General features: G+C 41.6%; 2 protein-coding genes across 24 annotated transcripts in view; both read left to right on the top strand.

Moving 5' to 3' along the window:
- The first annotated feature begins 8 nt into the window (after positions 1 to 8).
- ZNF655 (zinc finger protein 655) lies at positions 9 to 16,285 on the top strand. Of its 20 annotated transcripts, none has more exons than XM_017678745.3 (6): positions 11 to 3,114; positions 4,091 to 4,233; positions 5,401 to 5,486; positions 5,885 to 6,011; positions 12,072 to 12,176; positions 12,671 to 16,285. In XM_017678745.3, exons 2-6 carry the CDS (start codon positions 4,098 to 4,100, stop codon positions 14,062 to 14,064), a joined length of 1,848 nt encoding a protein of 615 aa, XP_017534234.2. In that variant the 5' UTR covers positions 11 to 3,114; positions 4,091 to 4,097; the 3' UTR covers positions 14,065 to 16,285. The 20 variants fall into 20 exon arrangements, with proteins under 20 accessions (XP_073071140.1, XP_073071143.1, XP_073071150.1 ...); XM_017678742.3 differs by having other exon boundaries at positions 4,071 to 4,233; XM_017678748.3 differs by lacking the exon at positions 11 to 3,114 and adding an exon at positions 3,123 to 3,258.
- Positions 16,286 to 19,174: 2,889 nt separating this feature from the next.
- The window catches only part of TMEM225B (transmembrane protein 225B), a 48,885-nt gene continuing 46,368 nt past the window's right edge, over positions 19,175 to 21,691 (top strand). The window contains exons 1-2 of one of the 4 annotated variants that reach the window (XM_073215055.1): positions 19,175 to 19,853; positions 20,084 to 20,220. The gene's annotated coding sequence lies outside the window, so the exon portion shown is untranslated. Of the gene's footprint in view, positions 19,854 to 19,921; positions 20,221 to 21,691 lie in introns of those variants that run through there. The other 3 variants (XM_073215052.1, XM_073215053.1, XM_073215054.1) reach the window with 3 other exon arrangements.

The following is a 21,691-nucleotide window of genomic DNA, read 5'->3' as shown; positions in this document are numbered from 1 at the left end:
GCGTCCTTGTTCCGCAATCTCTGGGTCCGGTTTTGGGGAAATCTCTCCTCAGCCCAGCTTTCCTGTCCAGGAAAAGGCAGGTTAAGTTTCCCTCGATTCCTACCTGCTCAGATACTTATACGTTTCTCCAACTTTTTCTTGATGATGGCAGTAATCGTAATAATTCTAGTTGTTACCAAACAATAATAATATTTAGTGATTGTATGTCTGTGGCAGAGGAACTGAAACAAACCTAGACAGAGGAAGATCAAAGTGAACTCCATAACGAATGGTTTCACAAAAACGAGGGAGTTGCTTCTCTGGGGACGCTGATTATATATTGCTACCTGAATGGGCAGTATGTTCATATATTCGATCTTTGGGCAGCAGACTTTCTTTCCAATACTCGATAGTGATTCTAAGCTTGGCTAATATATCCAGGGAGTTTTCAGAGTGACAATAACGAATTGTAAGTTCGAATTTGAGGCATTTTTGCTTTCAAATGTCATTACAGTAATTATAAAAATTGTTATCACAAAGCATTACTTCATGAGATCAAGAAACTTAATGTTTTATAGAACTGTAACTGAGACCTTGAATGACTGTGACATGGCTCTAAATTATGAGACAAGTTTAAACACAAAAATGGAAAGCCCACAAAAGGAACAGTTACCTGCTACAGAGGCTAGAATGAGGATCAGGTGATACTCTGAGTAACCTTCAAAGCCCTAAGTAAAGTTCCATGCCTTGTGAATTCTGACCTTACTGCAGTTGCCATTGTTTTGTCTTTCTACGTCCCCAGGAATCTTGAATAATCCACTTGAGTAGGTCTTTGCTCCTTTATCACTGGCTGGCTTGCTGACCTCTGGTCCTTCTAGAAGATACCATATTCCCAGAACTTCTTTTAGACACGTCTTCATATTTCCTTCTAGTGTTCCATTACATTGTTATGCATTGTATTTTTTTGTCCAAACTTGCCCTCTCCTTTTACCCCACCCTCCATTCCTACGTTAAAGTGCCTAAAGGGTCCAGGAAAGGTAGGTTATTGAATGCAGATGACCAGGTATGTTTTTGTACTTATGTAGTGTCAAAATATGGCAGGGACTATGGTAACATATATATATATTTCCATTCTTTGCCTACTGATCTACTGACACAAGGAACCCGAAGTGGCCTGGTGCTATTTTCAGCTTCTAGTTCTGTGGAACACTTCAAGTACCTCCTAGAAGAAATTTTCTTGAGAATCAGGACCATAATCCATCAGATTCTAGGTTTGGAGATAGAAAACACCAATTTCACAAGTGGGTTACTGGGTATGATAGTAATAGGGACCACTTCTGTTTTGACCCCTTGGTCCTTGTACCTATGTCATTTTTCTATTAGAGACACAATACTATATATGTTCAATGCATATCTTGATTCAATGCACATCAATGTATATATTGTACTTGGAGGACAGCTCCCCAACTTTGTTAAGGTGCAGCATCTTGTATCAGTGATTTAACGGTCTTCAACATGCCATCCCACAGTTCCATGAGGCTAGCTGCTTTGGGATGATGAGTAAGCACCATGAATTCTGTGGTTGTGAGTACACTGTCACACCTCCTTGATCATGCAATGGGTTCCTTGGTTTAAGGTATGTCCAGTGGACAAGGTATTCATTCCATAAACTCTCAGATGATGGTGCTGTTGGAGGTAGAGCAGTCAGGGAACACAAGCCCAGGTTCAGGGCATGTATCATTCTGGTACGGTATTTTACTTCTTTTGTTATCCATCCATGCCTGGTACAATGGTGGGCATATGAGAAAGATTAATGAAGTGCTCAGTCCCTTGGGAATATTTGCTTATACATTTTATTTACAGCAATATAATTTGTGTTAATAATCACAAATTTTGTGAGTATTAATTTCCACCTGTATCATCTGAAGAGCTGTAGAAAATTTTGCTCAGCAGCACAATAGTAACTACTCTTTCTTACTACTTTTGGTCAGTGATTGATATTTATTGGTGGGAAGTGGATTCTTAAATGGGTGTCTCCTGTGCTCCTCTGACTGAAGCAAACTGCCTGGGTCAGCTAAAACTTAGACACAAATGCACCATTGCCTTAGTTTGCTCACCTCTGCTGCAAAAATGCAGCATTCTACAAATAGGTACAACTTGTGGGGAAATAGCAACTTAGGAAAGAACCCTAAACTTCTAGCTATCCTACAATACTAGAACTGTTACTGAAAAGGAGGAAGTAATATGCCATATATTGTCCCTGGGATCTCAACAGGAGCAATAGACATCACCTGGGGGTATATTTTTGTTCAAGGCAAGACAAAGTTTCTAACTGGACCTGTCCAAGCAATTGACTAAGCTGTATTTTTCCTATCTGTGATGCTGGCTCCACCTTGATAGGGATACTGTTGACTAGATTGTGTCATAGTAGGAAGTTGCATTAGATCAGTGATACTCAAGGTGGAAAGGGAAGGAACCATCAAGAGGCTGATGTAGTTTGAAAAAGCATATCAATGTCACTCTTTTGACTTTTCTTGTATTTAACTGTAAATGTTGCAGCCAGGAGGTCATATGCCCTAAGGGGTTCTGTTCCAGCGCTCAGCCCGCCGGTCCACGAGCTCCGTGCTTTATCTCTGTTTCTGCACAGTCCAGTTTTCCCACCAGGAACGCAGTTTTCTCTTCCCCTCCAGCTTACTCAATGGCCCCTCCTTCTCTTAAGATTTTGTGGTCCTCATATCACCGTAGCTTCTTCAATCCTCACTCTAATCAGTATGTTTTGTACCCCTGTGCTGTTCTTGACTTGAGGGCTCATGGAAGTCGGACCACTAGGTCTGCCATTCCTCCTCGCCGCCCATGTGGGCTGCCACCACCCCGCGGGGAGTCTCGAGGATTGGCAGGAGCTACGGAAAGGCCAGCGGGGGTAGCAGGGAGCGCGGCGAAGCCAGAAGGACATAAGGAACTTACTCCAGCAAACCTCGGCGGCTCCCTCAGGGCTCTCATCGGACTCCGCCTCCGGAAGTGCCACCGAGATGCGCTGGCCTCCAAGAGGTCTAGAGCGGCGCTCGAAAGGCTGGGGCGGCCCGCGAGCTAGGGTGTCCGCGACGGGACGGCCGCTTGGCCCGCCCCTTGCCTCGGGTGAGTCCCCGGAAGCCGTCCTGGGGTCGTGGTGGCTGCGGTCCCTTGTGTAGCTTCTCGGGGAAGAGGAGGAGGCGTCCCCGAGCTCCGGGGGACGGCGGGACGGGGGCCCGCAGTACCAGGGCCTGTTTCTCTTCAGTCAGGGTTCGCCCCGATGCCCCGCGGACTGAGGGCCCCGCCGTCAGAACCCGGTGACCGGGCTGCTGTGAGCTGGCCTTCTGTGGCCCGCCTCGCCCTTTAGGGACGCGCGTTCACCTCAGGGAAGTGGGAGGAGGGCAGCGCCGGGCGAGGCCTTCTGAAGACCGGGCGCCGGGGCCCTTTCTGAGGGCTGTGGAAGGGGGACGGAGCCCGGTCTCGCCCTTGGGTTTGAAGGACACCAGTCAGACCTGTTTGAGGCGCAGCTCTTCCCTGGCTTACTGTCAGGATTCTGGGAAAAGGCCTGCCCACCTAGTCTGCGATAGCGGAGGGCCCGACCGCAAAAGTGGCATTTTGTTCTTAGTCAAGCCTATTCAGTAATTCAGAGTGGGCTGACAATGTTTAGCAAGTAATTCCTAAGCGGCCTGCTTTAAAAAAAAAAAAAAAGAATAATCGTAGCCAGCATATTTTTCTGGGTACTGAGTTGAGCCTTGAACGAAGTTGTAAATTTCAACTATTCAGACTTTCCACAGAAATCTTTACACAATTAAATTGTGCTTTGATTTTTTTTTTTAAATACCACATATTCTGATTTGGTGAATTTAAATAAGCCTGCGTTCTTGGACCATATGATTAGGTTGTTAAATATTTGAAACTGAATAATACCTATTTTTCTTCGTGTTTCATTTAGGTAGGTAATCACTATCAACTGTTTTTATTGGGTATCTATAGTGTGTAAGATACTTTGTTAATTCCTGAGGATATAAAATGATGGGCAGCTTTCATTTATTACAGTGATTTTTCCTAATCTCACCTCACAGTGATGGTCATTGTCCTTCAGAACAGGAATGGAGGAAATACCGACCCAGGAAGCAGAAGGATCACCAAGGGTCCAGTTTCAGTCACTGGAGACCCAGTCTGAGAGTCTGTCCCCAGAGCCTCAGTTCGTGCAGGATGCCGACATGGAACAGGGATTCACTGGGGGTAAGGCAGAGAGCACTTACATCGAGGAGAAGGGGATGTAGAGGGACTCTTGGGTTTGGTATAAGAGAAGCCAGGAACCCCAAAAAGAAGATTCCTAGAGGGAGGTTTGGCAGGAAGGGACAGATAGGACTCAGTTCAGTCCTGATCTGAGCCCCTCTATTGAGGAAAGTCAGTTTTTCTTTAGTGGGTGGAATGATAGTCACTCACTATGCTCTGCCTGTTTTTCATTCATACAACCTTCACTCTATCCCAGTTACTGCATCCAGAATAATTTCTAAAACGTGCTGCTTTGTCTCATTCACAGTCCTTGCTTCACTTTCACTTCCTCTTAGATTTAGGGCCTGTCTCTGCCCCCATTCCCCTCACTTAGTTTTTTTCCTTCCTTGATGACCTTGCATGCTTCGCCACCTACCTTTCTGTTGCAGCTGCAGTGTTTGTGACTAATCTAATTTTGGTCAAGAAAGCAACCATTTAATGCTTGAGCACAACACCTATATGAATATATACATATGATACTAACTACATTAAAACATTTTTATGTATTGTAGAGACAGGTTGATCTTGGACCCTTTGTTTTGTAAGAACTTTGTCTTAGATGACTTGTGGCCAACTGCTGTGCCTGAAATAACTTGTGTCAGCAACACGGATTGAGTGCCCCAGTGTGTGAGTGCTGTGGGGTGTGGTGGGAGCATGGAAAGGATGGCGAGGAAAAAGATGAGTCTTCCTTATTCTTGGGGGCCTTACACACTGGTTGCAGAGACAGTGCCCATTCACACGAGAAAGGTTTAATGAAGTTTGAGGAACAGTGTCTGGGAAAGTCAGAAGTGTACTAAATAACCATGGCCCTGGACAAGTCACTGCAAGTCTTTATGCTTTGCTTTGCCCGTCTGCAAAATAGGTGGAATGCTTCCTGTTATGTTAGAGGAATGTCATGCCATGAGAATAAAATGAAATAAGAGATTTCATGTCTCTGTCAGGGGTCTACACATATGCAGGAAAGGCATGCAAGTGCTGAGAAGGATCAGAGTAGACACACTCAATATCTGATAAACATCCACTGGCTTTACTAGAAGGTCGATGCAAAGAAGGGTCCTGCTGACTCCCTCTTATGTAAGGGAGCCCTGGGGAAGGGCTGCTCTCACTCTTGGCTCCTTTCTCCTCCCTCAGCACCACCTGTTCCCCAGGTGCCTGCTCTTCCCCATGAGGGAAGCCCAGGAGACCAGGCGGCTGCGCTCCTGACAGCCAGGTACCAGGTGAGCTGAGGAACCCTCTGCTTTTCCTCAGGGATTGTTGCTGCTAATTGAGTGTGACCCTTCCCTCATCCCATCTGTAAACCTCACCTGGAATTTTTTTTCAATAGTAGATCCCAGTTTGGGAACTGATTCTCTTCAGAGATCTGGACCTCACATAAACCACCTCCCCATCTTCCCAGCACCACCAGCAAACACTGTTCTTTCTTCATCCCTGGTGTTGTGATGGGCATTTATTAGATGTGAAAGGGTTGTGAAACGTAATCCCTAGATTTGAATCGGTTCTCCCTCCTCCCCAACATAAATACACACCGGTGACCCTCTCTGTCATCTCCTTCATTCTCTGTCCCTGATGCAATAGTGGCTTCATTCCCCGGGGCAGCCAGGCTGTGTTATTTCAGGAGTTTGTGACATTCGAGGATGTGGCTGTGCACCTTACTCGAGAGGAATGGGGATGCCTGGACCCTGTTCAGAGGGATCTCTACAGAGAAGTCATGTTAGAGAATTATGGGAACGTGGTCTCACTGGGTAAGGACTATCTTTCTTCTTATTCAGTTTACCCAATAGGATATTGAACACCTTCCTTGTTTCTGAGTAGGTGTGTGGTCTGAAAAAGTAGAGTGTGGTTCAGATTCCAGGTCTTAGAATCTCTGAATCCTCCATCTTTAAGATCATCTCCTCTGGTGGGTTTCCTCTGGGGGTTTTGAGATGAGATATTCTACCTCTTATCCTCAGCTGATGTTTCCTGCTTTTGTGGGACATCTGTTCCCTGTTAGAAAAGGAAACTTGCTTGTGCTTTGCCTAAGTTCTCACCTTCCCTTTTCCCTTTTTATGAGAAAGACTAGGACCTCCCAACCTGCAATCAGACCCTTTCCTTCCTGGTATATCAGTGCCCCTGTGTCTGAGACTTCCCGATTTTCACTGGAAGAAAAAATGCCTTTTTTAGGCATTAAAGATAGGCTAAAATATTTCTTGTTGAATAATCCTTTACCTTCCTTAAATTCATCTCTAAGCAGGCAGAATTGGAGAGGCTTTGTTTAAAGGCATGACTCATTGTGAGTACATTTGAGTGAGTCACCCAGATGGTAAATCCTAAGTAACCTCACCCTCAACAGGAGAAGTCTCAGACTGAAACACTCTCCTTTGTCTTTGGGTGGTACCCGAGGCAGCTGAGATTAGGCAGCCTGTAGTGCCATACAGAACTTCAGTGGGGTTGTTGGCAGCCCCCTTGATGTGAGCATTGCTCCTTTTCCTCTTTCTGTTTTGGCCTGTCTCTGCTTCTGTTATTTTGTTTTTATGTATGTGCGTATTTAATCACACTTTTTCTTTTCTCTCTCTCTCCTTTTGCTTTGCCTATGCTGGAGGCATCCAAGATGTTGCTTTGGCTCTTTGATTACATTTAGGATTTAAAGGTCTTACCTATGGGGAGGCAGCTGCCCACTGGGAAGGTTTTTAGTGTATTTTCCATTCCTGGCTCTTTGATCTTTGTAGGCATACTTCTCCGCCTTCCCACCACCCGGATTCATAGTGTGAATTCCTGCCCGGCCCTGAGTCATACCCAGGCAAGTGCTTTCTCTGGAGAAACACTTGCAGTCCTTTCAGCAGGAATCTCCAAGAGATGGCCCAAGTATCGGCTTCCCATCGATATTGCTCGTCCCCGCTCGGAAACTCCTTTTCCAAGATTGTAAGATACTAATTACATTTGATTGACGGAACAGATGCTCCCCAGGATGTCACCACTGTGTAAAATTGCAGCTCCTCAAGTGACCTTTGTTAAATTTCTAAAAGGCCAAGGAACCCCTCTGTTGCCACCAGATGCATTTTGAACCCTGGGTTCTGGGTTCGTTCAGAAGCCACAGTTGGTGGTCATCTACTTGTGTTCGGAGAAACCACAAAGTTCAACTCCAGCTCTTCAGTTATGATCTTTTCGTGTTGTTTTGGAATGTGGAATACACTGTGCACCCCTCCTTTTCTGTTGTGAACATAACCTGCCTGTTCTGTTGCCCAACTCTCCTGCAACCCCTGGGCTTTCTTCATACTTAACACTCTCATCTTCTTTAAGTCCGTGTGTTCCCCTCAAAGGTCCTGCCTTCATCCCCTTTATTCTTTGTGGAGCTATACAGATTGATGCATTGATACGACCTCTTCTGATCAAGTGTTCTTTAGCTTTTCCCTTGATGGAGGGGAAATGGGAGGGCAAAAGAGTTAAATTTCCTTATTTTCAGGTTATCAAATTGGATGTATATTTAACAACTTTGTAAACTCTAAGTGATATGTAATTGTAAACTACTGTTAATTATCTATTAATTACATAATTTCCAACAGTTAACCTGTCTACTTTTTGTAGTAAAGAAACTTCTTACCAGTTTAATCAGCCTAATAGCACAGCATGCTATTAGACTGAATTTTATCCCATTTCCTCTGTCATCTCTGCACATACACAGGACACACATGCACAGTCCCACATATGAATGCATACAAGAAATCCTCCTACTCACTTCTGTGACCAAGTCAGCAGCATCTCCTTGTAATTATTTTTTACTGTCCTTGGGAAGTCATTTTCATATTTGTGGGTTCAGCAGACTCCACCTGGAATTGAAGTTGATATACTTAATTAACTTAGCTTAATGTTGTAAAATTAGGATTTTATAATTCAGTCCCTGACTTAGGGGCCCCACTTCCCAGTTCACATCTTGTTCCCATGGCAGTAGCTCTGAGGTATTTGTTGGACGTCAGAACTTTGGTCCTTCAGTTAAGTGTTTTCCTATATAGTAATAAATAAGTATGAATAGATTAATGAAAGAGAAAAAAAGTAAGTGAAAAGCCATAAATTTCATTATCAGATCTAAAAAGAAGCATATTCTTTTGACAGTGAGTGAATTACTGGCTTGATGGTCATACCCAGGGGGAAGTTATCTGTGACTTGGTGCTGGAGATTAAGACTGGGAAAGAGGCCTAGACTGCATTTCCTATGGCACAGTTTGGCAGGTACCCTGTTAGATGATAGCATTAGAAACATACTTATCAAAATTCTAATTGATAAGTGGGGTGATAAATCAGGGATCTTTGCCCCATGCCCTTTGCTATTTGAAGTTGATGTGATTAGGACAACAATGATTTTGTATAGAATGTCTTTTACTACCCAGCTATGTACTAGTTTTTGAGAATCCAGTGTGTTAGTAGGCTCTATATATATTTCATTTAATCCTTAACGTAACTCTGTGAGCAGGTAGTTATTCTACTTTATATTTGAGGAAATCGAAGCTCAGAAAAGTGATCTGCTCAGGGTCAGAACTAGGCTTGGGACTCAGGTCTGATTCTGAAGCCCATGCTCTTTCAGTATTTTGTGCCTTAGAACAATTAGTCCAGCCACATAATGGTGTTTTTATATTCTTATGGCTCTGTACTTTGATGACAATTAAAAATGGCCATGACAAATTGGACAGATAGGCATAAGGTACAGTTTGGGAGCAAAAAGGACATGCATTAAGAAGTAATATTGTATAGGGGTTCATTCCATTATTAGAGATATATACACAAGAACAGTATTACTAAGGAGAGATTTTATTTGTATATTTATTGAGAACCAGGAAGAAAGGCATGAAGCTTCCAGATGGCTAAAATGTTAGCAAAACTGGTACAGGCAACAAACCAAATAATGAGGTAAAATTTTAATGTTATTTTTAAAGACCAGGTTAAATTAAAAATCTAATTAGAAAACTGTCAAGGTTTACACTTTAAAAGTCACAAAGTTAAAAAAAATTAATTTTAGATAGGAAAAATTTAAAGCAAATGCATATTTTGAAAGCATGGAGTTTTGACTTAAATTTAGGGTAAAGGTATTTAGGCCAATTGCAAGAAAACCTGCCTTAATGCTTTCTGTGACCCTTAGCATGATAGATGGAAAGAGAATAAACTGGAACCAGACTTGGATTCCACATAACCAGCTGTGATGCATTGAGCAAATTATTTAAATTGACTTTCATTTTCTTCATCTATAAAATGTGAAAAATTATGTTTACCTTTCTGGGTTGTGCCAAGGATTAAATTAGGATTAAATTAGATTATATGTACACACACACATATACATATATGTGTAAAATTATATATATATTTATAAATCTAATTTAAAATATATAAATAAGTAGATTTTATATATATTTATATATGTATAAAAGTACTTGGTTCATGGTAGTTAAATATTTTTTTTGAAAGACAGCAAGTGATATGAGCTATAGACCAATTTTTTAAATACAAATATTTCAAAAGAGCATTGAAATTATTTCTTTATAGTGGACTTTCCATAAATTGAATATTGCTCAGATTGTTGCTTAGGGGTTTGGATTTTTATTATAAAGAGATTTCATTAGTTTAACACTAAATAATCTCATAGATCCCTTTTAATTAAAACGTACATACTCCAAACCTTTTGGATCCTAGCTATCCAGGTATTGTTCTAATCACTATTTCAGTTCTTTTTATTATTCTCACCTTTTGCTCCATTGTCTGTTGGAGCTCCATTGTGTGTTGTTCTTCTGTTCTCTTTCTGTATAGATTGTGGAGGAAGGGATGGATTTCATTCCTCATCATTACTTTTTACTAGTTGAGTATTTAAAAGCCAGCTTCTAAAATAAGACTGTTTGGATTTGAGCCGCAGCTTCACCAGTTATTATGATCTTAGGGAAGTTACTTAACCTCTCTGAATCTTAAATGGGTATTTGTAAAATGGCTATATTAAGAGCTCCTACCTCATAAAATTGTGGTGAGTATTGGGTGACTGAGAGTCCATAAAGCACCTTGCATGGTACTTTGCACCTACCAAATGCTTAATAAACCTTAGCTTACTTACTATTTTGATGATACAGATGACTTTAAGTCAAAATCTTAAACCCTGTTCTCTTTTCTAAACTGTAGCCTTATATCTCTACCTGCCTGCTCTAGTCATGTTCTCTTACACTGTTCTACATAACCTTCAACATAAGTCTAAAATCAAACTCGTCATCCCACATGAAAATGATCTTTTTTGTTGTACATATGTGATTTAAGTATAGATTCAGAGTAAATAACCAAAATTTGTTTAAGTTATCAAATAGAAACACTTTAATAAATAACTCTGTTAAAAGTTGCAAATTGTGTTACCAGAACTCTGAGCAGTATAGTTGCTGCTCCATGCCACACTAACTTTGTTTTTAACTTGCAAAACTATTCCATTTGCTATGGAGGACCTTAACTAAGTAAGTGTCCAAAAGGAGAATCAAATCTTGATGCCCAGCAGGAATTCAGAAACACAGTAAATGCCTTTCTTATATCTGTTCTGATCTCCCTGCTCATGGGCTCTTACGTGGAATCCCAAGACGGCACTGTTGGTTTATCAAAATACTTTTCAGGCCCAGTGTCCTCTTTGAAACACTGGCTATTATATGTTGACACTTGGGCACAAAATTGGCACTCCATGTAGCGCTTAAGTAAGAAAATAAAAAGTGAAAGATGTAAAATACATAGTCTCTGCTATCAAAGAGTTTATAAGTCAAGTAGGGATGGTAATACTGCTATCAGTTTTAAAAAATTTACAGACTCTGTTTATATTGACATGTCATAATACAGGGAACAAAGTAAATCTTGTAAGTATTTGGTAAGTGGAGAAAAGGACTTTTGTAGGCAAGGTGCTTGAGCTAGACCTTGTATGTGTGCTACTAGAAGCTTTCTGGATGAATATGTATAAACACTGCCCTTTTGATTCTGTAATAGCTCTGCTCCCTTAGAAGCCGAGTGCCTCTTACTTTTCCTTTGAAAGAGATTAGACCCTAGCAGTCCATTATGCAAGCCAGTGAAAGCTGTTTTATGTAAAGATGCATTTTCAATGCACTTTCCTCACTATATCACATAATTTGTTGTTATATCTGTCTCTGCAGTTAAGCGTGTAAAGTCCTTGAGGAGATGGACTTTATCTGCTTGGGCTCTTTATCCCCTTATACTTTGCATACAGGAGGTACCCCATAAATGTCTGTTGAATAAATAAAAATTATAAGCACCTAATGGGTAAGGATGTGTCATATTACTCTTTGTTTCTTCATGTTGGTCCTTGAAATGAATTGTTTCTTGAGGTTGGTCCTTGGAATATTTATTCAGTCTCAACTGGTTAGGTTGCTGTAGTTTAGCTCACTGTAGACAGGTGCTTGAGTATTCACCTTTCTCCTGTCCAGCAGTTTTATTTTGATAACCTCAATTTCGACAAGGTCTGATTTTTGTAGATCAGGTCTAATACAAAGATTGAACAGATGAAGATTGACAATAATAATTCCTATGAAGACAGGGACAGGTACAGACCCATGCACAAATCCCTTTGTCCAGGTAATGTTTAAATGAATACTTCTTCCAAAAGTCATCAAGTTGCCCTTTAACACACCTCTTTCTGGAGGACAAATATGACCTCCTCATAGAAGATCTTTGCCCTCTTCACTCTCCAGGAGTTCCTAATGTCTCCTAAAAATTTACTTCCTCTCTCCATTAAGCATTAGCTAAAAGAATAAGTGGATGGTGTAGTATCCAGGATAAATCGCCACATCCCATTTCCTTCTCTGTGAGCAGGGTTTCCAATTTCCAAGCCTGATGGGATCTCCCAGCTGGAGCAACATCTACAAGTCTCTGATCTGGAAACTCAGAATAGAGAAGTCTTAAGAGATGACTGCTCAGGTGAGTAAGGTAGATCAATCAAATGGAATTAGTAGGGAAGTAAAGTCCAGTTGTCAGCTGAGTTGTAGCTGCTGTAGCTGTCAGAATAAAGAGCTGTCTATATCCCAGAATGGAGAGTTCTTTCCTTTTCCCTTCATTTTTTTGCATTTATTTTGTCCCTTGTCATCCACAAGTGGTACTAGGTCCCTGTTCAAGTTGCTATAATTTTCTGAACTATTTCCCTATTATCTCCTTTGAAAAACCTTAATTGGCTGTCATCTTATTCTGCTGATATACCCTCTGTTTCTGCCACACTCTGTACCATTTGGGTCCTGCTTTACTGCTTTTGTTCATGCCCTTATACCTGCTGTTGAGATTTTGTGCCTGAGTTTCAGAGTAAATAAACTTCTCTCATCCTGGTAAATACTAGATTATTTAGTTTTCTCTCTGAGTTTTCTTTTTCTAAGCACAGGGTACACATTATATTTGCATTTTCTATTTATATATTGAATCAGATGGAGAGACCAGAGAAGAGAACAAGCTGTTGATTCCTAAGCAGAAAATTTCGGAAGAAGTACATTCATACAGAGTGAGAGTAGGAAGACTCAAAAAGGATATTGTCCAAGCTCCTGAGACTAGAGAAGTATATAAACCTGAGGACAGATTAGATAGGCTTCAGGAAATCCTAAGGAAATTTCTCTTCTTGGAGAGAGAGTTTAGGCAAATAACAATCAGCAAGAAAACCTTCACCAGTGAGAATAACAGTGAATGCAATGAACCTGAAAAAAGCTTCAGTCTGGACTCTACCCTTGATACAGATCAGCGAGTTCTTAGAATACAGAATATCGATGACACTGATAAGTGTGACATGAGCCTAAACCAAAATTCAGCTGGTGGTAGACATGAACAAAACCTAATGCAGGATTTTCAGAATACTGAATATAAGGAAAGCTTAATGGATCTCTCCCACCTTAGTAAATGTGAGAGCATTCCCACCACTGAGAAATCCTATAAATGTGATGCATGTGAGAAAATCTTCTATCATAGCTCAGCTCTCTCTAGACATCAGAGAATTCATACTAGAAACAAACCCTACAAATGTAAAGAATGTGAAAAATCTTTCAGTCAGAGCTCAAGTCTTAGTCGACATAAAAGAATACACACTAGAGAAAAACCCTATAAATGTGAAACATCTGATAAATCCTGTGAAGCATCTGATAAATCCTGTAGTCAGAGCTCAGACATAATTCAGCGTAAGAGGATTCATGCTAGAGCCAAGTCTTATAAATGTAGCAATTGTGAAAGAGTTTTCAGTCGTAGTGTACACCTTACTCAGCATCAGAGAATTCACAGAGAGATGCCCTGTAACTGTACTGGACGTGGCAGTGACGTCTGTCCTACCTCATACCCAGGCAAGCATCAGAAGGTCCACTGTGAAGAGAAAGCCTATGAATACAGTGAATGTGGGCTGACCTTCCTTAAACATCAAGGAGTTCATCTCAGAGAAAAGCCCTATACATGTAATGAATGTGGAAAAGACTTCAGATTGAATTCCCATCTTATTCAGCATCAAAGAATTCACACAGTAGAGAAACCACATGAATGTAATGAATGTGGAAAAGCTTTCAGTCAAACCTCATGCCTTATTCAACACCACAAAATTCACAGGAAAGAGAAATCCTATGAGTGTAATGATTATGAGGAAAGTTTCAGGTACAGCTCAGACCTCGTCCTGCAACAAGAAGTCCTCACTAGAGAAAAAGCCTTTGATTGTGATGCTTGGGAAAAGAATCTCAGTCAGAGATCACACATTGTTCAGCATCCGAGAATTTATACCAAAGAGAAACCTTATGAATGCGATGAACGTGCGAAGACATTCAGTCAAGTTCAGGCCTCATTCAACATCTGAGAGTTCACACCAGGGAGAAATCATTCACGTACCAAATAGTAAAGCCTTCAGTTATAGCTTATCCTTTATTCGGCATCAGAGAATCTACACAGAGAAAAACCCTCTGAATGTGATGAATGTAGGGAAGCTTTTAGTGTTAAACTCTTTAATTGACGCCTTTGAACCCATGCCATTGAGAAAACCTGAGACTACTGAATGTGGTAAATGTTTAGGCTATTTTCATACTTTAGTCACTCTTGGAGAATTCATACTGGAATAAAATTATATCACTAATGAATGTGCAAAGCCTTCAAACAAACTACCTTGTTCAGCATCAAATTCATTTCATGCAGAAAGCCTATGAATGTAATAAATGTGTATGCATGGGGGAAGAGTCTTTTATATTCCAATCTTCATTCAGCATCAGAGAACCCATGGTCAAGAGAAGTCATATGCGTGTAGTGAATGTGACCGATCTTTCAGTGGAGTTCAAGTCTTTGAACATCATCAGAGTGACCACACCAGGCCAGAATGTGACAATGCAAATGGAATGGTTTACTGCCATATTTCAGACTTACTCAGCGTCAAAATACTGGAGGGAAAATTGATTATTTGCATATGACATTGTTATTACAGAAGAAACTAGTCTGAGGAGTGGCTTGGAGAGCACAGTGCTGTTTTCTCATGGCACTCTTTTATTAATGTAAAAGGTATCTTAAGTAGGTAAGAAACTCATTTCAGCTATTTCTATTTCAGTGTGGCCTATAAACATTTTTATATTTCCTGGAATTGATTTTTGTTGTTCACAGCTTCCCTAAGGTACACTTATACACCAGTGTTAAAACATACCAACTTCTAAAAATAGCTCATTAGCGTTTTTGCTGTTCGTGGCCTAAGTTCTCTCCAAAACAGACTCTGAGGCCTGCTTTTTCCTGAGGACCTTACTATTCCTTTCCAGCCACAGCACATGGGTTCCTGTTGAGTTCTCCATTTACGAGGCACATTCGAACTATGGTTTCTTAGGTTTAAGCTTTTCACCAGCAGGTGTGCTGTCCCTCCTTGGTGTTGCTGTTCTGGTGTCTTCCCTAAGTGATGCATCTTCCTTTAAAAGAACTGGATTTCCACATCCTGTCCATCCGTGAATATGAATGATCCTGTCTCCCGAGTGTGTGGCAGGCAGCAAGCATTTTCAAGTAACGCCAAAGTTCTTAGCTGCCTTGTCTGCATCCACAGCCCTTTCTAAAAGAGGTGATGAGGACATCAGAGAGCCAGCCAGAATTCTGCTGGCCCAGCTACATTTCATTCAGTACCTATTTGCATGTGAGAATTTAGAGTTATCTGCAAAATGCTCAGGTCTGCCTTTGATAGGGCAAAACACAGAGAACATACACTTAACAATCAAAGTTTGTAAGGCAATGCAACTTTTCAACAAATATATTGCTGTTCTTATGTAGTATCTCTATATAGAGTATTTCAAGAGTGGCAGGTCTGTTCCTGGTAAAATTTTAACCATATGATCGCTTCATTATCTGTTTGGATTTCCACCCCCAGTTTCCCCTCATTGATCCAGGACAGTATTTGAAATGTGGGAGCTTTGTGTATAATTGTTTACTCATCACATAGTTTGTATTTTTACTAGAGTGTAGAGGCATATAGAAGAACATGGTTTTTTGATTGATAAAGTGATCACAGATTTTGGCTCCAGGGTTTAGGGTTACCATCATAACACTTAGCAAGAGTTCACAATTCTTTAGATGGTGTCAAAGACTTTCATTATATTTTTCCATCTTAAGCTTCATAACATTTTGTGAATAAGACAAGTGTTGAAATTCTAGTTTTCATTCCAGCAATTGAGGCCTTCATAGTTCAGATGTTAAACAATATTCATTAGGGATCCTCAGCAAGTATATAAATATTTACTGCTCACTTTATAAGCCTCTTATGGCTAACCTCTAGGATAGTTTTACCACTATATTTTACCTCTTAGCCATCAGCAAGCATAGGATCTCATCAGGGAAAGAGAGATCTAAATAAAAAAGCAAATGAAACTGCATGTTTTTTTCCCCTGTCTATGAATGTGTATACCTTACATACAGACAACAATAGTCACCTCCAGTGATTACGACACAAGAGGATTAAGTAGTACCTAAATAGCAGAGTATGTAAAATTCACATGTATACATTTGGTTTAAGAATGTGCTTTTGTACTTCCACTTGAATAAAGGTGTGTTTGATACTCTGAGATTCTGTTTCAAATAAAATCTGAAGGCCTCAGCCAGAAGCACTTGGGAATCTTGGAATCAGCTTCCTGGTGGTGACCCAGTTCCTTCCAAAAACCTGCTTCACAACAACAGTGAATCACTTTCCTTACTGATTAAAAAGCTTGCTCTTCTACAAGCATCTGGAACAAAGTCTGAATAGTTAGGATTTAAAGGGTCATTTGTTGGGATGCTGTCAGCACATAAAATAAGAGTTAAGTAGTTTGAGGTTTCAGCAAAACTAAGTAGAATGTGGTTTTTTTTGACTGTTTATAACAGCTTTATTGAAATATAATTCATGTATCACATGACCCACTCATTCAAAATACACTATTCAATGGTTTTTAGAATGCTTATAGTTGTGTAACCAAAAGTACAATCAATATTAGAAGACTTTCATCATCCAAAAAGAAACCCCATATCCATCAGCAGTTCCTCCCTTGCCCCTACCCCTAGAAAAGCATTAATTTGTCTCTAGATTTGACTATTCTGGACATTTCATTAAAAAATGGAATCATATGCTATGTGGCCATTGGCATGTGGCATTTTTCACTTAGCATAAAGTTTTAAGTTCATCAATGTTATATAGCATGAATCAGTACTTCACTCTTTTTTATTGCTATTTCATTGTATGATGCGCCACACTGATTTATCCACTCATCGGGTGGTTAACATTTGGTTTGTTTTCACTTTTTGCTATTATGAACATTTGTGTACTAGTTTTTGTGTGGACACGTTTTCATTTCTCTTTCATGTCTTGTTACTTAAGAGTAGAATTGGTCACCTGGTAACTACATCAAACCTTTTGAGAAACTGTCAGACTGCTTTCCAAAGTAGCTGCACCATTTTACAGGTAGAATGTGTTTTTTAAATAAAACATTAAAAGTGAGAAACCACAATAATCCTCAAGGGCAACTACCTTCACCCTTTAGGCTTGCTGATATTGAGACCAATGTGAGTGTGTGTTATTAGTCTTAAAGATTGTGCAGGGAAGAGAAAAATCTAATAGTTGAGGGACACCTAATTTATCTTTTATCTGTCCACTGCCTATATGTACATATGTACATATTCAAACTTAATCCTCATGACTCTGCAAGGGCAGTACCTCTGTTTTATAGAGGAACTGAGGTGTAAAATGGTTGAAGAACCTGTTAGGGTCACACAAAATGAAGAGCTCAAAGTCAGGTCTGTTTGGCTCCAAAGCTTTCTGTCATCATCATGTTGGCATTAGGTACATCCCTGAACCCAGAGAAGATTTTGATGGCTCTTCATTCCCTGTTACATCCTGAGTGATTCACTATTACCAGTTTGCTGCTGATCATAACTGCTCCCAGAGCTCTCTGGAGAAAATGTCCTAATATCTTGGGAGCTAGATAGATACCACCTACCCCTATCCTTCGAACAGGCTTAGACAATTTTGACTGACAGGTTGCAGGTCAAAGCTCCCACATTCCTACCCATCTCCTGCTAAGACACCTCCACTGCCATCAGTAGGTTGACATTTCCATTTGTCAATGCCCAAAATGGCACTCAAGTTTTTCTGCCAGCTAGAGCTTGCATCCTTACCAAGACTTACTGTCACCTCTAATTATTTATAGCAGTGGAGCAAAGCTGGTAATAGGAAAGCCAAGTTTAGTAACTAGGTTTTGGCTTGAGCAAAAGAATGGACAGAGGCAGGCTAGGGAGATGGTAACATTGGAAGAGGAGTAGGGAGAGTATTTCAGGCAAAAGAGCATTGAGAGCACAGTGTTTTCAAGGGAATTATGAGCTCTGAAGAAATGCCTCACCCTAGGAAGTAGTATGGGTAACAGTAAGTTTAAAAACAGTTCAAAGGAAGCCCCTGGAATGTCATCTCAGCAAAGCACAATGGGGTCATCTGAAAAAACAACCTCATCCATACAGTCATTCATTAGTACAATTGCCAGGCACTATCATAGCGCTAGCAAATGGACACAACCTAATCAAATGGATTAAACCCTCCGTTGAGTAAAGAAGAGTGAAACAGATTAGTTGTCAAAGCAATGTCTTTGGAATTAGACATACTTATGTTGGAACTTGGCTGTTTACTAGCTGTCTGACTCAGGAAATTTTACTTGGCCTTCCCAGCTGCTTCCTTGTCCATATAATGTAGTTAAATAGAATGAAAATTATATATAAATATAATGTAAAAGCTATTGGCTATATAGTGCTAAAAATATTTATACTAATATTTAAACTAGTAAAAATAATATGTTGAGCATAAAATCTTAAAAAGGGAATTAAATAAGCAAGCACTTAGCAGTGTTGGACTAGTTGTCCAGGGAGGGATACCTTGGGTTTGGAGAACTTAAATATGACTAGAGAAATGATGAAGTGTCCTGGGCTCTGGTAAGAGCTGCCTACCAACAGGCACTCCTTGCTGGGGTCAGCAAAACTGTTGACATGTCTCTTCTAACAAATCATATGCCATCACATCTTACCCCCTCTCAGAGTATAAGTGCATGAAGGAGTCAATGTTTAGTCTAAGACTGTCAGGAGGATTTCAAACAGATGGTGTATTTTAAATTTTGCTGGTGCATCTCATTCACTTTCTTACTTTTAGAAAATGGTTAACCTGTTCTAGCTGTATTTCATGTTTATAAATTTAAAAGTTGGTTATAATCACAACAGTCTTGTCTTTTTTCTTTCCGTCAGTTGCTCATATTACAAATCTCCACCAAGTCTTCTTGTCTGTCCTGGGTGTAGTTAGACACCAGGCTCCGGTGTGAATGGGCCAGCGTTCAAATGCTGCTCTGCAGGTTCTGGCATGTAGGATACTAAAAAGTACCAACCCCACGGGATTGTTGTAAAGGTTATTGAGTAATGTCAGTTTAAATGCTCCATAACAGGAGCTGTTATTTCAGAGTTTAGCAGGAAACTTCCCTTATCACGAACAACTCATTTCCTTTCCCATTATTCCCGCTTCGACATTATCAAATATGCTTTTGACAAACCAGGTTCCAGGAGCAGTAGAGTGCTTGAATCCTGGCCCTATTTCTAAGGCTTTTCCTCCTCTTAGCCTTCGGTACCAAGTCGTCCTTATTTATGGTACCCCGGGCAAAACTGGGAGGGGCAAGACCGGCTGGGTTGAAGTCACAGATGGAGAGGAGGTCAAGCTGGACTGAGGGCGCAGAGAATTTGTATGGCCCAGTAGGGTCAGCCCGGCTTGCGGTCAGGAAAAGGTGAGTGGAGATGGGCAGTAAAAGGGCAGAAAGAGAGCGGAGGAGACAAATGGAATGCGTAAGGGGTAGTTGGCACAAGAAAGAAGCAACCAGTTTAGACCCCGGGTCCACGGAGGCGATACAGGACAAATAGCTCTGTTCCCTCGGCCTTAACCCCTCCCCGCGGAAGGAAAGACGCCGAAGGAGCTGCCACCACATGCCGCCTGAGCCCAGCTCCCCAGGAGCACCCACGACCGAGAGCGGACCTCCGAGCTGCCTAGATGGGACCCGGAAGTGAGCGCCCAGAAGCCCGAGCTCGCGGGAGTGCCGGGGCCGCCGCAGCCGCCGCCGATTGTGCACAGCCAGCTGGCGAGTGAGTTTCGGGGCTGTGGGAGGGGCCCAGCGAGGGGCGGCGGCGGACGCGGGCCGGGGACCTGGGACCGGTGGCGTTGGGGCGGGGCCGCAGGACCCAGTGGGTGTTGGCCGGGCCGCCAGCCCCGGAAAGACGCTTCTCTTCCTTTTCCTGGGCCGAGAGCCTCTCTTGGGCGAGCTTCGCCTACCATTTCCCTACATCTGTCCCCCTCTCAAACCCTTTTCCTGAAGTGACCGCCCGGCCCTGTGTCGTGTTCTGAGCGACTTTTAGAGAAGATCTTGGCCTCGGCCCATGGAGAGGCTGCCTGGGCAGATGCCCTCGGAGTTCCTGTGTGCATCCCCCGAGCGGAAGCCTGGAAAGAGCAAGGGTGAGGAGCTGACCTAGCTGGCTTTCTTTGTCTAAACTTTGTCCTTCCAACCGCGGCCTCAGATCAGATGGACACTTAGAATTATCCTGGTGCAAAAGCACTTATTTTTTTTTTTTAACCTAAAGCTCTATGATATGTAAATAAAGCCTGTAACCAACTTTTCCTCCCTCATTGTGTGGAGCCAATTGCAGCGGCACTATCATAGCGCTACCTTGGAGGGGCTGTCATTCCATCACCGGCTAACTGGCCTTTGGAGCTCAGTAACTGTTGTGTGAATAAGCACATGCATGAAACCAGCCAAGGATGTCCCGTACTCTTAAGTACCAGGAAAAAAGTGGGCTCTACCCGGGCTGTCCTCATCCTCATTATTAGGAAAGATGCATACCACCCAGGTCCGAACTCCAAGAGGGTGCCTTGCCTGAGGAGTACGGGAGGCAAGCGAGCCACCTGCTGATGGAAAATGAGGTTAAACTATGATATCAACATTTTTACTTCAATCTTTCATCCCACTAGTACCTGGTACACATCTGGCATTAAAAAAAAACGAACTTGGATTATTTAATTGGGGCACAAAGGCTTAGATAATCCATATTGTGGATTTTGAGAGGATTTTCTTTTACACATTTATTCTGTTTGTTTTCAGTCTAGTTTTTAACTTGACAAGTATTTATTGAGTTATTTATTATGAAGTGCTGAGACAAAGCTGAAAGAAAACCTACCCCCTACCGACCCATAAGCTTAGAGTTGAGGTGGAATAGTTAACTAGGAGAGGCTGTGGGACAACTGATTCACAGGAGATCCCTCTAAACTGCGCATTGGCCCAGGAAGCCTTAGAAAGTCATGAGTTTGGCCTTGAAAGAATTTAAGAGTAAGAAAGGAATCAGATTTCAGATGAGAAAGGGCAGACCCTTACTACAGGCTCCCTGCTTCTAGTCTTTCTGAGGATCTGAGTATCCATATTGGCCTCCTAAAATACTCATTGATTCCTGTTAGCTCACAGCACCCACTGCACTTAGTCCATGCTCCATGGCCTCGTCTTCTGCGTCCTGTGCAGCATGCTCCCAACCCATCTTTAAAGTCTTAACTCAGTGTTCCCAGGGAAAACCCCACAAGACTGGCGTGTCTGTAGGAGGACACTGCACTGCCTGCCCATGAGCCTTTGTGTTCTCTTTTTCACATGCATTGCTGTCCATATGTTCTGTGTCTATCCAAATCCCACACATCTCAGCATCCACTGCTGGAGGACTCAGGGCAGAACAGCTTCCTCCTTGAAGCTTCTATGGAGCTGTGAGAAAGGAGACACAAGAGACACATGAAAACCCGAAGGACTTGGTGCTGATGGCACATCAGGGGGATGTTGGGTACAGTCGCCTTTGTCCCCTTCACTATCATCCCTCTTATAATCTTCACCAGTTGCTGTTATTTTTATAATTGTCATTTACTTGTCACCTCAGAGCACTTGCTTCTGCTG

Source organism: Manis javanica, chromosome 10, assembly GCF_040802235.1.
Source record: "Manis javanica isolate MJ-LG chromosome 10, MJ_LKY, whole genome shotgun sequence".
Taxonomy (NCBI): domain Eukaryota; kingdom Metazoa; phylum Chordata; class Mammalia; order Pholidota; family Manidae; genus Manis; species Manis javanica.
The sequence above is the reverse complement of the archived record's forward strand: the minus strand, read 5'-3'. Positions and strand labels throughout refer to the sequence as shown.